The 15,916-nt window shown below is 31.5% G+C and overlaps 1 protein-coding gene across 3 annotated transcripts in view; it reads right to left on the reverse strand.

Annotated features, from left to right (window-relative positions):
* Window positions 1-5,436, reverse strand: part of LOC148227612 (ribosomal protein S6 kinase alpha-5-like) — a 72,454-nt gene extending 67,018 nt beyond the window's left edge. Inside the window, exons 1-3 of one of the 3 annotated variants that reach the window (XM_088203002.1) lie at window positions 5,060-5,436; window positions 4,791-4,898; window positions 12-688 (exon numbers count right to left, since the gene is read on the reverse strand). In XM_088203002.1, coding sequence (XP_088059128.1) covers window positions 12-600 — 589 coding nt within the window. In that variant the 5' untranslated portion in view covers window positions 601-688; window positions 4,791-4,898; window positions 5,060-5,436. Of the gene's footprint in view, window positions 1-11; window positions 689-4,790; window positions 4,899-5,059 lie in introns of those variants that run through there. The other 2 variants (XM_088203001.1, XM_088203003.1) reach the window with 2 other exon arrangements.
* Window positions 5,437-15,916: the final 10,480 nt, after the last annotated feature.

The raw sequence follows: 15,916 nt of genomic DNA on the forward strand, positions 1-15,916 counted from the left end.
GCGACGATTACCTTTTTTCTTGGTGATCCGACTGGTGCGCACCAAATCCCAGCTGAGGTCCGGAGAAGTGGGCGCGGGATACGTGCTAACCACTTGCACGGAGCTGCTCCTCTTCCTGGACGGAACTTGCGTGATTGGCTTGTGTCCGTCTTCCGAACACTCGGAAGCGTTTCCTTGGACGTCGCACTGCTCCACGCCGCTGCTCTCCACCGAGTTAGCGGTGTCTTCGCCCATGACCGAAGCGCTATCGTTGTCCAGGACCTTGATATTGGACTGGTTGGCGCCTATCAATCCGTTCTTCCTCCTGTGATGTTCGTCCGTCTTCGGTGGAGACGAAGGCGCGTAATGATGGTGTTGGTGGTAGTGCTGGTGATGGTTGCTTCTCGCACCTTCGGGGTCCTCGCGCCCCCTATGAGTCCTGGAACCGTCCACAAAGCCCCTGTATCCGGCACTGTACTTGGTGAACCTCTGCTGCTTTTCGAAAGAGGACGACGGCGCATAGGCAGACGAATCCATGTTGTGCACAGACTCCCTATCGCTACCTTCGTAGTAGCCGGATTCGTGTTCGTGGTTTCTTCGCCCTCCCATGACTTCCCTCATGTTGGAAGGACACTTCGCCCTCTTCGAATCACTTTATCACGTTGCACATTTGTTTTTGTCTATTGGTCGATTGTTAAATTTATATAAACTGAAATCGAGAACGGACCGGTCAAAGCGAGAACAAAACGAGATGTGTTTTATAAGCGCGTCGCGATTGTTTTGAGGTTTAGAAAGTGCCGATGCGAAAATGGAATGCCAATTCAATTCATATAAGGATAAAAACATGTATATACATATGTATATATTATATAACCGCACATTTTAACTTGAAGGATTTAGGATTAAGAAAATGTCGTTCCTTATATGTAAATGTATAGTGAAGAGCCTACATAATATGACTATTACGTCAGATTCGACCCCTTTAAAATAAGCACAGAGGGTCAGAGTTGATGCAGATATTTAAAACCATCTTAAGCAGATCTAAGTAGAATATCAGACATCATAGACGTCGAAATAGAAACACTAAAAAAATGAAATGACGTCCCTGATTCTAACCCAGAAATTCTCAGGATATCCCTAAAAGAAAATCTAGAAAAGAGTCTCGAATCTATCACAAAAATATTTTACAAAATATATCATTTCAGTGAAATCATATCGGAAAATATTTTTAGCAGTGAAAATATAATTTATCTGCCAGGTGCTAGTAAAATTACATGATTTCAATTTTTCCTTATACAGTAAAAAATACATTTACATGCGATGTTTTATATAAATATTACAGTGAATGTGTATTTTTCAGTAAAGTTATATTTTCATTAGTGAAGACCAAATACATTTTCAGATAAATTTTTTTGCACACTCCTATTGGTATTCAGTTTAGTTATGCTTTATTCGATTATCACTTATTGTAAGTACTGTGACGGCACGATTATATTACTTTTGACGTGGATTCTGAGCAGAATTTGACCAGAAACAAGCAACGCTTGAAATATTTTTGATTTTTCTGTTGAAAAAATCATAGTTTTTTTGTAATGATTAATCAGATATTCTAAAATAAATAAATATTTAATCACCATAACTTTGTATATCATTAAAAATGATGAAATGTCAATACAAAACAAATTGCATCACCTATGAATTTTATTAGGTTGTTTGATATATTATGATGACTTTTTTATAAAACCCTATTTGTTTAAATTACAGAAAGATTTTTGACAACGATTGAATTCTTTGTGTATAATACTTTTAAATTTACTGTTGTAAACTGACTGGCGTAAGCCCAATGCGTTACAACGTGGTAAATATATAACTGGATAAGTCAATCAGCAAACGACCATAACAAGCCAAAATGCACTGGTTTCGTGTCATTTAATGAAATACTATAAGTCTTAACGAAATGGAAATATTAACTAAAACGACCACTGACTGGCCAACTTTTGCCCCTCTCCTCCTGGAATTATCTGAAATGATGTCCCTATAAAATATGATGTTTAAATACAACTAAATTATTCATAAACATAATAACTACAAGTATATATATGAAAAAATAATAAAATAATTTACTATAATGATAATATACTGTCTGATTTAATAAAATACAATAATATTCGAGTAGTTTGATTTATACTAAAGAACAAACACAAAAAAAAACTATTTTACTAGTATAATATATGTATATACATATATATATATAAAGTAATGTCCATTATTAGAAATATAATTTTATGCATTAATTTATTGTTCTTTGCTATTTTAGTTGGTTTGTTTATTGTCTATTGTAATTTTTATTGAATATAATTAATTAAGCAGTAACAAAATTTAGTAGTTATTTCAATAATAATTTCCAGAATAACCACTTCTTCCAAATCAATATATATATATATATATATATATATATATATATATATATATATATATATATGTATATACAATCACGTTGTTTCATCATATAAACACTGAATAGCATGAGGTTTAAGTTTACATATATATCGAAAATACTTTCTGACAAATGGAGTACATACTTTACATTTACAAGTATCGATTTACTGTTGCTTTATACATATATGACTAGAACCGGAAAGCTTTAAAATTTTCGATATTTTAGTAATATATACACAGCGTTTTTTTAATATACAACTATGTCATTTTATCGAAAATAATTTATAATATTCATATAGAAAAACATTAATGCAGCTTCTTCGACCATCACAGGAGTAAATTACGCCAAATTGCTGAGGAATTATTGAACTTATCTCCAACAATGAAGCACGCATTGAATTTATGGACAAGGCAAATCTGTCGAACTTTTATGTCAAGCTGCAAAGTCTTTCAAAGACAATAGCAATATGAGGAAGCGATAAATGCTGCTTCCGTTTGCAACAATATATTTATGCGAACGAAGCTTTTCTTAGTTCAAGGATATGAAGTTGGTTCAAATATCGGTTGAAGATAGTATCTAAATCTCTTTGATAACGAAATGCCTAAATTTTGATGTCGTGTTAAAAATGAAGCAACATAATTTCCCAAAACAAAAAGAGAAAATGTTTTCAATGGGATTTTTATTAATTTCGTGTTACTATTTTCAGATTCTATGCAGTCAATTTTTAAATTTAAAATTTAAATTTAACATCAAAGTATATTTTAAATAAAATGTCAATTCTTTGATAATATATCTGACATTTTCCTCAAATATAATAATCAAATCTCCTAAATTATTTCTCCACATTTTAGGAAGATATCAGCATATGAGATTAATGATATGTATAAGGCACTTCCCAGAAAAAGCTGAATTGCGTAGCCTTCCGCGAACATAACATAAGATCCCGAAAGGGTAATATTTTAAAACGTTCCCTGAACCTTGAACTATTACCAGGATCATAACTATAAATATTTGCATTATTGTTATAAATTATAAAAATATATGCAATTTGAGAAGCAAAATGTTTTAAGTAGATTTCTATATATACAGTTCTTTTTCAATAAAAAAAATAATGCAATTTCAATATCAATCACTAGGAAATCCCAAAACCAACCTCAGGCAAATCATCCATTTCAATTAAACTTTTATTTTCCTAATAAATGTGATATGTTTTATAACATATTTATTAAATCTTACCAAAATTTCTCTCGGCATTTGTCGCAAGAATCAGATAGCTTAATGTGTGAAAATTTTTCAATTATAATTTTAAAATCCCTTATATAAAATATTTGAATTTTCTATTTTTTTCTATGATATTAATTACTATAGTTACGATTTTTTTATTTTTTAAATAACCGCCACTTTGAAACAAAATGGCGGATCAGTCTGTGGCATAACTGTTTTAAGGACATAATATTCATGAAGTTTTAATTAATCAGATTTATTCTTATATATTTTTTCAATATATTGAGCAAGCCCGATCCGCCATCTTGGTTAAAATGGTGATTATTAAAAATGTAATTTGACATATTTATTAGCTAACGAATCTTTTCAAATATAGAAATCTAACAATGCGGGGGAATTTATGCTTATCGCAAAGAGAGAGTATTGCAAATCTATACGTTGTTGATAAGCCAAATATTGATTCTAGGAAAAGTACATATTAAAAAAAATCTATACGATTATTAGCATATTTATATTATTGAAGTGGTTTCAGAATTACTGTTATCTTATCGATCCCAAACTTTGTAAACAGATATTTTCCTAATTAATATCGATTGATAAACTATTTTTATGTGTATATATTTCTTACAGCTGAGAGTAAAAATAATGTATTTTATTCGCGATAACGCCGGATCGAGCCGGTAGAATGTAGGCCACGAAACGGTACTAAAAATGGCGAAGCGACGCGGTTTATTCGCGACTCGGCCTAACCGAGAACGATTCGATTTACTTTTATGCAAAAAAAGCTTTTTATTTGCGGAAAACGCTCCCCCCCACACACTTTTCCGCCGAACTGCATTCGTGGCATTGCGAAAAGCGCATACGTTCGCAAAAAGCGGATGCGGAGGTTACAATATTTTATAGCATAGTAACAAACGCACAATAATGTAAAAACATCTTCGCGAGTGTCACTCAAGGTGATCTAGTCGGAAGTCGATTTTTAGATGTAGCAACATTTTGGCCCAACCGATTAAAAAAATCGAGCGATTAATTCGAATTAGCGAGTGACACTTTCGGCCCAAAGGCGTAAACGAGCGACCATCGTCCGAGGGAACCGATTCAAAACGGAATTGCATTAATTAAAAACGATATATAGCGCAAAGGTTACCTATCGGCCGCGCGCGGTGCAATGCAACACCACTGATGCGATTTTAGAAACGTCAATTGGACGAGCGACTGTGGCGCCCTCGAGCGGGGCAACTGTCACTCGTATAAACTGAAACATAACCTCAAATTAGACTTTGCACTTTTTCATGATAGACGCGTTATGCATTATGCGTACGATTTACGACACGAACGCGATCGATCGTCGATCTTCGATCGATTACGTTAGGATATATATTTTTCGTATAATGTGAGGTTATGTTGTTAACGTACAAGTAGATGGTTTATCACTTGACAGCTGACGGCGGTGGGGGCGGTGGGATCGGTGGGGGGTTGCGACTTTCGAGAGGTGCACTTCGACGCACAGTTTATGTAACTTTTGTTTTGTTGAATTGGCAATTGGCACTCGATCGAGCAGCTTCGACACTGAGCGTAGCGATAAGGCGTTGTAACGACAGGCGCGGCCTCCGGAATGTCCGACGAAAAAGGCGTTTGCGACGCTGAGGGGCACGGATCGGTACAGCGGTGGTAGTTACAGTATTGAAATCGACGTGTCGGTCTTTCGCGACGTTTCGGCGAGCGGCCGACGTCTGTGCGCGACGAAGAAAATTCGCGCGACGTGCGCTCGCCGTGAGTCGCGGCCGGCGAGTGGCGCCGCGCGCAACAGCGACGCGCGACACCCCGTAACGCCCCAGCGGCGGATGACAGCTGAAAACTTGACGGACTCGAAACTTTCGTTTCAAACTTACCAATGGAATAACTAAGCAATTAAACATGGAATAATGCATTTTAGAATATAGAAAATATTCACTACTTTTCTACTCGAATGGTGATATAAGACAAATTCAATAAAAACATTTAAACATGTATGTAGGTATATATCATGGAAAAATTGGTCAGCTCTGTGAGGTGGCTATTAATCAAGAGTTTAAAACATTGATGACGGCTTTGTTTGCTTTTCTTAAATCAATTGTATTGTATTAAAAAACTTAGTTTTTTTTTAAAATAGGTTACCGGTAAAATTAACATTCACGCATTCTTAAGTTGTTTGTGCGTTGAATATACAAAAATTACACGATACGCGGTCAAATTAACCCAGAAAGAAATTTGGTTAAGCGGCTATATGGCCAGAGGTACCTTGCATGTTTTTAAAATAAAGTAGCACCTTTTAAAAATGTATGTTTTTATGACTTGTCTTTTCTTATCTCGCCTTTCTAACGATAGTGATTCCTGAAATTATAGTAGGTATATATCTACGTTTTGCGAGGCTTATCATAATAGCATTTTGTCATTTTTTTGTGCGTCCGTTTCGTGGAAATTTGATTTTATTTTTCACCGTTGTTGAAAAGATTTATGAATTTGATCGATGATTGCAAAAAAGTAAACGCTTATAAAAATTGCAATATACCTAAATTATTTGGAAATTGTCATATATGGTGGAAATTTTACAATGAATGTCATGTCGGCAACCTTTATTATTACTAGATTGTATTTAAAATAAGTATATGAATCTCTCGCGTATAAACAATTCAATTGCAATCCAAACTACACGGCCCATCGCACAGAGGAAAAAAGTCCAAGAATATAAATGTGATGAAAACTGGAAAAATCGAAATATCATTGAATAATACTTAATAATTTATAAATTCAAATGTCATGTATGTTGATAAGGTTTAATTGTCCAGCGTTTTAGCGTTCTAGAAAAAATCTGGAGTTTGCCTTTTTTATCATATTTTCTACCCATTTCATGATCGACTTTTTTTAACAAAAAAGTAACCAAAAACATAAGGTTTTATCATTTTATAATACATTTTTTACCTAATTTAAAATAAAATACAGAAATAATGAAAAATGAACCTAATACAAAAAACAACAAATTTTGTTTAATTCCTTTTGTTACGCGTTTTATTTGTTTGTCCTATGAAATCCAACCAATTCGAAACATGCGAACGCCACTCGGGTTAGTGCGAATCGGCTCATGCGCGTGACTTTACGTCGTTCAAAAGCATGAAGTGGTTGATTATAATAAGTTAATAGTGAATAATCAATTTTCTAAAATAAATATATTTATCATCTTAATAATATTTTTCAACGTGTATATAAATTAGGAAAATACGTTTGCTAATTTTTCGTGAAATAAATGATAAATTTAGTCAGGCAACATAATAATTTTGGATATCGACGGCAAATCTATGTTATCGTGACTTTAAAATAAATACCTTTACCAAGCACTATGATTTAATAATATTCATAATAATATTGGTAAATAATGTCATCTTAAGCTTATGCAAACATTTTTGTTTTGCTATTTACATATATTACATGTAAATAGTACATTGTTATCTTATTTGTTTGAAAACGCTTCACTTTTATCTAAATATTAAAAAAATGATCCATAATTCATATCAAATTGATGTTCATTTATACAAACATCTACCAAATAAGAGATCATAATCTAGGTAATGCTAAAAACAAATTCAAAATTGAAGATTTTGATCTTTTTCAAAAGTAAAATGACATTTAATAATTAAAAAAAATGCACTGCGCTGCCAGTTGTGCTGAATATAACTCTAATATTTGAAACATTGAACTGTAAAAATGCTGTATATGTTTAAACTTTCGTGGCTTTTCTGTTTTTTTTTTATATTTTTATCCAAAACTGTCAAAAACCAAATGTTCAAAGTTCTTAATAAATTTAGCTAACAATATCTAAAATCTAATTAAATAAAATTGCCAACAAAAACATTTAAAAACAGTAATTTTAAATTATTTTTGTAAATTAAATATTGGAGGAGATAGTCAGTAAAAATTGTTCAGTTAAATGATATCATTTATGTAAAATGTAAGCATTTGTATATTACAAATATACTTTTTAATAATAATTATTGAATTGTATGAGTACATTACTTGATATATCTTTCTAATAGTTTTATATTGGGTTTACCTTTTTTTGCTACATCAATGGATTTGCAGCAATAATATCAGAGTTATTTACATATATCTTTATTATACAGGTTTTTCATTTAATAATAAACATTTTATAAATTAGATTAAATAGTTGGATTTTGTATGAAAAGTTTTACACTCCGAATTAAACTGTGTATTTTTAGGTACATAAGACGCTGTTAGTGCGAAGACCTCGTAGCAGATGGTTACACCATACTTCTTTATACATAGCGAACACTAAATTTAATCGATTTGATGGATCCGCCAACATTCTTAGCAGAAAATTTAATTTTTTACTTTTTCATTTTGATTCATCGTTGGCGAATACGGTGGTAGAAAAATTAAAGCATGATTTGTGTGTTTAACAAGCTCACGCACTTCCTAAGTATGGTTATGGCTTGAGTTGGCAAAAACTAATCATATTTTATTCGAGATTTTTTCCTGCTAATTTCTGCAATAATCTGCTACCAGGTCTTCGCACTGACAGCATCTTATGTACTTAAAAAACACACCGTTTAATTTGGAGTGTAAAATATTTCGTTCAAAATCCACTTGTTGAATTTAATTCTTAAAAAGTTTAATTTAATATAAAAAAGGTTTAATTTGATTTGTAAAAGTTTTAATTTTAAATTAAAAAACTGAATAGGATATATGAAATACATGCAGCTATTTATTAAGACTTTAATACGATAAATAATGATTCACCGCTGTATCGATCATATTATACAAACAAATGCAAAACAATACCAAATCAGAAATGACTACTACATTATTGATATCAATACAGTATAATAAATTGTTCAATCGTTATCAATCGCACAATAAAAGCTCACGTGTTAAATGTGATAAAAAACAAACAAGTTTATTTAATTGCATTTAAAATATGAATTAATCGAAAATAATTAAAATTAATCGTGTAATAAGTTTTCTTGTTTTGTCTCGAAGAAATTTCGTAATATTACTTTGCTGATAAATAATAACACTTTTGAAAGCTGCTCCTTATCGCAAAATTTTATCTGATAAGGGTATTTTCGACGAATTTCACTAGCTTAGTTAAAAAAATTGTTAAATACCTTTGTAAGAATATAAAATCACAAAAACATATTTAATTTAAAAATCAATTTTATATTGTAATAGTCGTCGTACTCTGTAACGCGCTTCATTATATTCATGTCGGTATATCAGTGTGCGGCCATGTTAGTGATCAGCTGTGTTTGTTGACATAAGCGAGAAGCGCATACGCTCGTATAGCTGTGTCTCTTTCTTGCATTCGACACTGAAAATGGCACTGATGTTTACTTCTGAAGGTGTCCTTATTCTGTTACACGAGTTTTTTCAAAGAAAAGTATATTAACAAACGTTAACACAATGAGTTGAGATGCTTTCATAAAAAGAACGCTCGTATCGCTCGAGACGCAAAAATAGCTGTGCGATTTTCCGGCGGCCATTATGAAAAAAAATGACGAAAATAAGCAGAATAGTCACAGAAAGTGTTACTGGCCGTCGCCAAGGTCGACGTTATTTCTTTTACAAATTCGATGCGCTTTTTAGTTAAAAGGCTGAAGTTGAAGAAAAAAACCGCGACCTATCCAAGTTGCCATATCAAATTACCAACAAAAATGTGAATATATAATTGACCTAGTTAATTTTAAATTGGTGTGCGCAAAAATATTTAAACAAACGAATGAAAATCGATCGTCTTTTAAAGCACAGCGAAACAAAATGGCGTCGTCACGATGCGCGCGATTGTATGAAATTTTGAATGTTGCTCATTTGCTACAACGACACAACTCAAAAGTTGTTTTTTCGATCTATTTGCATAGATGGGTCATTTTTTCTGGTAGAATGAAATAACGGAGCTTATAAAACTCGTAAAGTGAGAGTAAATGTGGCAATAATGGTTTTGAATCAACAATGTCTCAATATATTTTCTATTACAAAAATATCATATCTACCGTTAATTCGATAGTGGGAAAAGATAAGAATATTTATTATCATCTCAATGTGTCACAGCTCAAAATATGTATAAATATGAGAGAATTCAAATCACTTAATGAACCTTCAGTAATTATAGTAAAATATCATTAAACATTCAAATGCATTGTTTAGTTCTGTCGTTGTAGCAAATGCGCGATACATAGCAAATAGCATTGTCCACAAGAATTATTAAGCTTTGAACTATTTTCTCTAGGAGCAGTTTAAAACTGACATATCTCATATACAAACATACCTACACACATACATATATATTTACAAATATAATTTAGTGAATCTATAAATGTATCGCTTAGGACGAAGATATTTCGATCTGTGCATGACTTATTATGTTACAGTAAGCTGACCACTCACAAGCTACGAGTCATGAGTTTACTGTGTTGAATTCGTAAAATAATATTATGACGTCGTCAATAATGTAAAAAATTTGCGCTATATACAGTTGGGAAATATTATTCATTTAGGCATTCCACAAAAATCGGTTAGTTTTGCCTATGTAATAAAATATGTTAAATTATATTTTTCAATTTAAAAAATCAACTTTTCCCCCTAGGATCAATATAAACGGAGCTATGAAATATTTTAACAGTCGCCATCTTGATACAAGATGGTGGATTAACCAAGATTTTTACAAAAGCAATTAAAAGTATGGTCAAAATCTAATAACAAGTACAGGAGCTATCGTGTCAATAAAAAACATAATAGCCCATATACATACTATATGCGCTAATTGATTGAACTAAGAATGTATCACTTTCATTTTGCGCATTTCATTAAAACAAACTAACCACTCACAAGTCACGAGTCATAAGAAGGGTTATTAAAGTCATAAAATGCGTTTTTTCAGTGTATTGAGGTCCAATATTAACGAAATTTTTGCCCAACAGCCAGTTTAATGGAATATTTACAAGATTGTGTTATTTAACGCTAAACTTCCGGAGACCAAGCGGCTGAACAAAAGATTTTATTTTTCTCTCAAGATGAACTTGTCCTACGTGTTAAAAGCGCCACAAAACAAATCCTTTAGATAGGACTTTGTTATGCGTACTGTACTTAACAAAAAGGATATGCTAAAAGCAAAATTCAAATGCAAGTGCTATTGTATTATATTGATAAAGAATAGCACAATGGAATGCAATGCGACAATTGCTAGGTTGCCAAATCGCCAACCTGTTGAAATTTTAACGAAAACTTTTTAAGAAAATTTTTCCAGTAAGAAAATTTACGGACCTAAACTCTATTTTTTTCCCAACAGTCAGCGCATGTAAACAGTGCTCAACGCGTGACCATCATGTGTTCTTCAAAAAAGCTTCTAATTGGTTGTTCACTTGAACGGATCCTCCCCCGAATACTATTTCAACAGGGTAGTATTGGTTTGTGTTCGCGAGATTTTATTTGCGTGTGCGTACGGTTGTCGAATTTTTTAAAGTGTAAACATGTCTTCTAAGGACACCAATACTAAAATTAACCCATGTAGTCCTCCAAAAAGACGGACTAAAAGAAATCACATGAATATTTAAAAAAAAACACTATTTTAAATATATATTAAAGGGAAATCTTGGAAAATCCCAACCAAATTATTGACAAAGTATCAACAAAGGCAGGAGTGCATAAAAAATCAATTTATTGAATTATTCAAGTTTATAAACATAATAATAAAGTAAACTCACCAAAAATTAATCAGATTAGAAAATCCCACGTTTTAGATTCTACGACGTAGGTTACACGTTCAGTCTATGATTTTGATCGTAAAAATACTGACAGCGGACTTATGGACTGACGGACGATATTACACGATCAGTCGAGACTGACACCAATCTTCTTGAGAACACTTTCGGGTGATACGTTTTCCGCGGAAAAAAATAAAGTGACGTGCTGTTATTTACATAATTATTTGGTTAAAACCCAACCACGGCTTTATTTGGCATCGAACTGGAAAATCACAAAACAAGATGGTAATGATTTACTCGATTTGGAGCTCGATTAGATCGTAAAAATGATAAGAGAAAAATTTTGTCACTATTTCTAAATATTGGACTGTATTCATTTATTATTTTATGTTGTATTCGTTTTAATAAATGCATTAAATATTTTAAGCGTTTTTATTTGAAAATAACATACTCGGGGTCGCTCGAATTTGTCCCAAAAACGAAGATTTGAAAGTTCCAACTCTTCGGAATATAAAAATCAACTACCCCGGCCCCTGATCTTCGAACGTTATTATTTTTTTTAATTCTAGGCGGTAATTTGATCTTAATGTATATTTTTTTTAATATGGTATTCGATGGTGGCCAAAGGCTTAATTTTTTTATAAATTATCAACAACCTTTCTCTTATACTTATTTACATATGGGTTTCTAATGGGTTTTATTCCTGAGAATAGGTAATGATTCTAATCCTTGCCTTTAGTATTAGTTTTACGTGTTTTCTAATTGTATATGTTTTTAAAATTAATGAAGTGTTTTATTTATTTAAAAAAATTCGTTTATTTTCTTTGATTCAGCCCTGTCCTCAGCGATCACGTGAATTTGTTATTGTCGACTGACTGTTGGAAAAAATAGACTATATTTATAATCTTCGTAATTGGCAGTTGCAACGAAAAGTGAGCGAGCATAAAACCTTCCCCAAGCGTACCAAACGTATTACAGTGGATATAATATATAACGCCTATATTGACACTTACATTCAAGAACTAGTCAAAAACATCTACTTGAGCTCCTTAACTCTGACGCACCAGAGTTTATCCGAACTTAAAACAATCCTGGTCCAGCTAAGACGTCCGAGGTCCAGAGTTCAATTCGATTTTGAAAGGCAACTGGATTCTTCAGACGCAGACCAGGCTAATAATAATAATAATTTATAAACTAAATTACTTTGTCTTCTATAAAAATAAACACCCTGATACATAGGCTAAATTTTAAAATTCTAAATTTAATTACTACATTGTATGTTCGTTTTCTATTTCTTTTTAAAGGGTATGATGACAGTTTAATCATTAGCAAAACTAAAAAAATTAACATCTTGACAAATCAAAATTGAAAACAAGTTGTTAGAAATTTCAGCAGTAGTCCTAAGCTGTCTACAAAAACTATTATAACAAAAAAATTGATCTAATAATGATATCACTTGGGACGTTAATGATGCGTTCTACGCATGTCGTAAGAATAAACTGACCACTCACAAGTCACGAGTCATAGAGTTGCCGTGTGCATAATAGCAATTTGTTAACTATTTGCGCGTCCACAGGAGATCACTCATGATTGTGAATACCAGATAAACAAAGTTTTAACTATGAAGAACAATTTACGATTAAGAAAATTAACGCAATCAGAGCATGTTATACTACTTCATCTGCTATTTGCAATCATGCGCCACCTTCCATCCTTTTCATATTTTTAATTGGGGAAAAATGGAACTCTTATTGAAAATTTACATAAAATGGACGCATACATATATATGTAGCACAAATATAATATAATAAATATATATGTAATTAATACTAGTAATACATTCTTAGCATAACTAGAGAAAAATATTTTCTATAATATTAATGTTGTTAAAAATATTATTTATTGTCTTCGTGGTGAACCTTGCTGCATGGCTCAATATGTTATGGAATATTTTACAAAAAAATAAATGTCTCTGCTGAACTTGAGCCACACATATAAGTGGCTTTGTTCATTTCGCAAATAGGTTGTTGGAGTTTTTTTCAGGTCCAACGGTCAACTGTGGCGGATATTTGTTAGAAAGTTGCAAGTGAAAGTCATTTTCTGATAATCGTTTTTATCAGCAAACGCCAATCCTTGCCTTGATAGCAGAGTGACCATTGATTAGAGCTCAATAGTGGGACGCTCTGTAAATTTGAGTAATGGACTTTCAAGAGGCAATACAAGGTGACAAAAATATGACTTCGCAACACAACAATTTGTTGTATCGCGACAAAATCGTTTGACGGATTTGACCCCATTTATTGAGTTGACTTTTTATGCTGAAACTAAAAGTGTGCTTTAAAGCTTTATTTCAATCGGTGCTCTTTATATATGAAATATATAATTGACACTTTTCAAATAAAATTATAATATATACCTGTATATTACATGTATGTATAATTTTATAGTATAAATTGGAAAAGTAAAACTTTCTTTTAAAATATTGCCAGTCAATAATTTGAATGGTGTTAGAAAGACAATTTTTAATATTATAAATATGAAACACATATTTATAATATTATACACAAAAAAAAGATTCACAAAGTACGCTTTTTCATTATCATTTATTAGTTTCAATACATCATTGTTACAATATATAATTTAATAAGGTAACGTACATTTCAAATTAATAATAAACAAATCTATATATTCATATATATATATATATATCATCATAATACATATCATAAATTAAGTTTTATTTAATTTTTTAAACACGAGGGAAGTTGGGGTAAGGGGATTTACACGTACTGCATAAGTTTCAAGTACATTTATTTTCTTTTATATATATAATATATATAGGTTATATAAATAAAGCTTACACTTACGTACTAAGCGTAATTTAAAAATAAGGATTTTCACAATGACGACCCATGACGAATCGGCGTTATTACGCCGAATCATTATTTTGGCGAACGAATCGAACAAATTCATTTGAGTCGAAATCTTAATACACGCTTCATGTTAAAAGTAACGAATAGCAGAATTTCCAATAATTACTTACATTTATATATATTATAATACAATTATAAATGTTTTTATATGTATATTTATACGAGCGCACATACAACGTAAGTACACACATATATACGATTTCAAAAGGGAGATATCTTAACATTAACATTATTACAAATATTTCATAATAATATGTTCACATCGATTAATCGGGATACCTATGATTACTTTTTTTTATACTTCAGATTAAGATGCATTGTTTTGCGATTCGAAGGTCGATTTGCATGTGCTATGAAATTGTATAAAATCTTTTAAATTACAGATTATGAAGTACGTAATATTATGGCGAATAAATTAATTAATACAAATTAATAAAATAAATCACAGAATTGGTCTTATAACAACGAAATAATACATGAAAATATCTTAAATTACCAATTATACAATTATCTGATATTAAATAGACAATTTCAAAGCGCACAATTGACCTCGGATTGACAAACAATACGTAATTTGTAAATAAAATGATTTTGTGACTATACATAAACGTGAATGATCAGTCGCGCGTACATTTGACGAGTATATTTCAAAAAGCGTCATTGTTATCTATTTCCTCCTACTTTACATGTAGGCAAAGTAAACAAAATGGTCCCGAATGTACATTTTTAAAAGCATAACATTCTCGTCAATCGATGATTTGAAATACGTCAATATATAAAACTCGACAAATGTACTGCGACTCGCTATTATTTTGACAATCCGTCGATGTACGTCCGAAGACATACATCAGCAAACAGACAAATTTGCAACAGATCAAACTGCCCACAACCGTCTTCGCGAGAACTAGAAACTTAACAAATACAATTTTTATCACAGAAACATTATTTTTTTTAAAGCTGATTCAAAATAAACATAATACGATTTCTAGATCAAGTTGAAGAGGCGCAGTTTGACCGTACAGGTATACGTACACGTGGACATTCATAAATCAAACGATATAAACGCCAACTAATCACAAATAAAACGTTTCATTCAAAGTTCCGTCAGTAAAATCCATTGAGCCCTTGGGATTTTAATAAGAGATCTTTCGATTAAAAACCAAATTAATATAAACACACAATTAATCCACGTATACGCATATCTCGACTATACATACAGATATTGCAAATTTTATACAAACACATCAATCTATTCACAAATCATTGATTTTGTCCGATATAAGTACTTTTTAATTCATATATATATAACAAATAAATAACATTCGTTAAATATTATATATGAAAATATCATAAATTTATTTATGTATAAATTTTCCGCAAATCAGCACCGAAATGAATTCAATAATGATGTAAACCTTTACCAATCGAAAACAAATTTGTACTAACATTGATATACGTATATTTAGCCGTAAAACACAGGTGAACGATACGTACGATTAAAACCATCTGGTGCTATTATATATTTAATAAATATATTCATATTAGGATAAAACGGCATAAATATAATGAGATTCAACAAATATAAA

The sequence above is a fragment of the Plectrocnemia conspersa genome, unplaced genomic scaffold (assembly GCF_051122295.1).
Source record: "Plectrocnemia conspersa isolate PC_06_02 unplaced genomic scaffold, ASM5112229v1 ptg000013l, whole genome shotgun sequence".
In the NCBI taxonomy this organism is placed as follows: Eukaryota; Metazoa; Arthropoda; class Insecta; order Trichoptera; family Polycentropodidae; genus Plectrocnemia; species Plectrocnemia conspersa.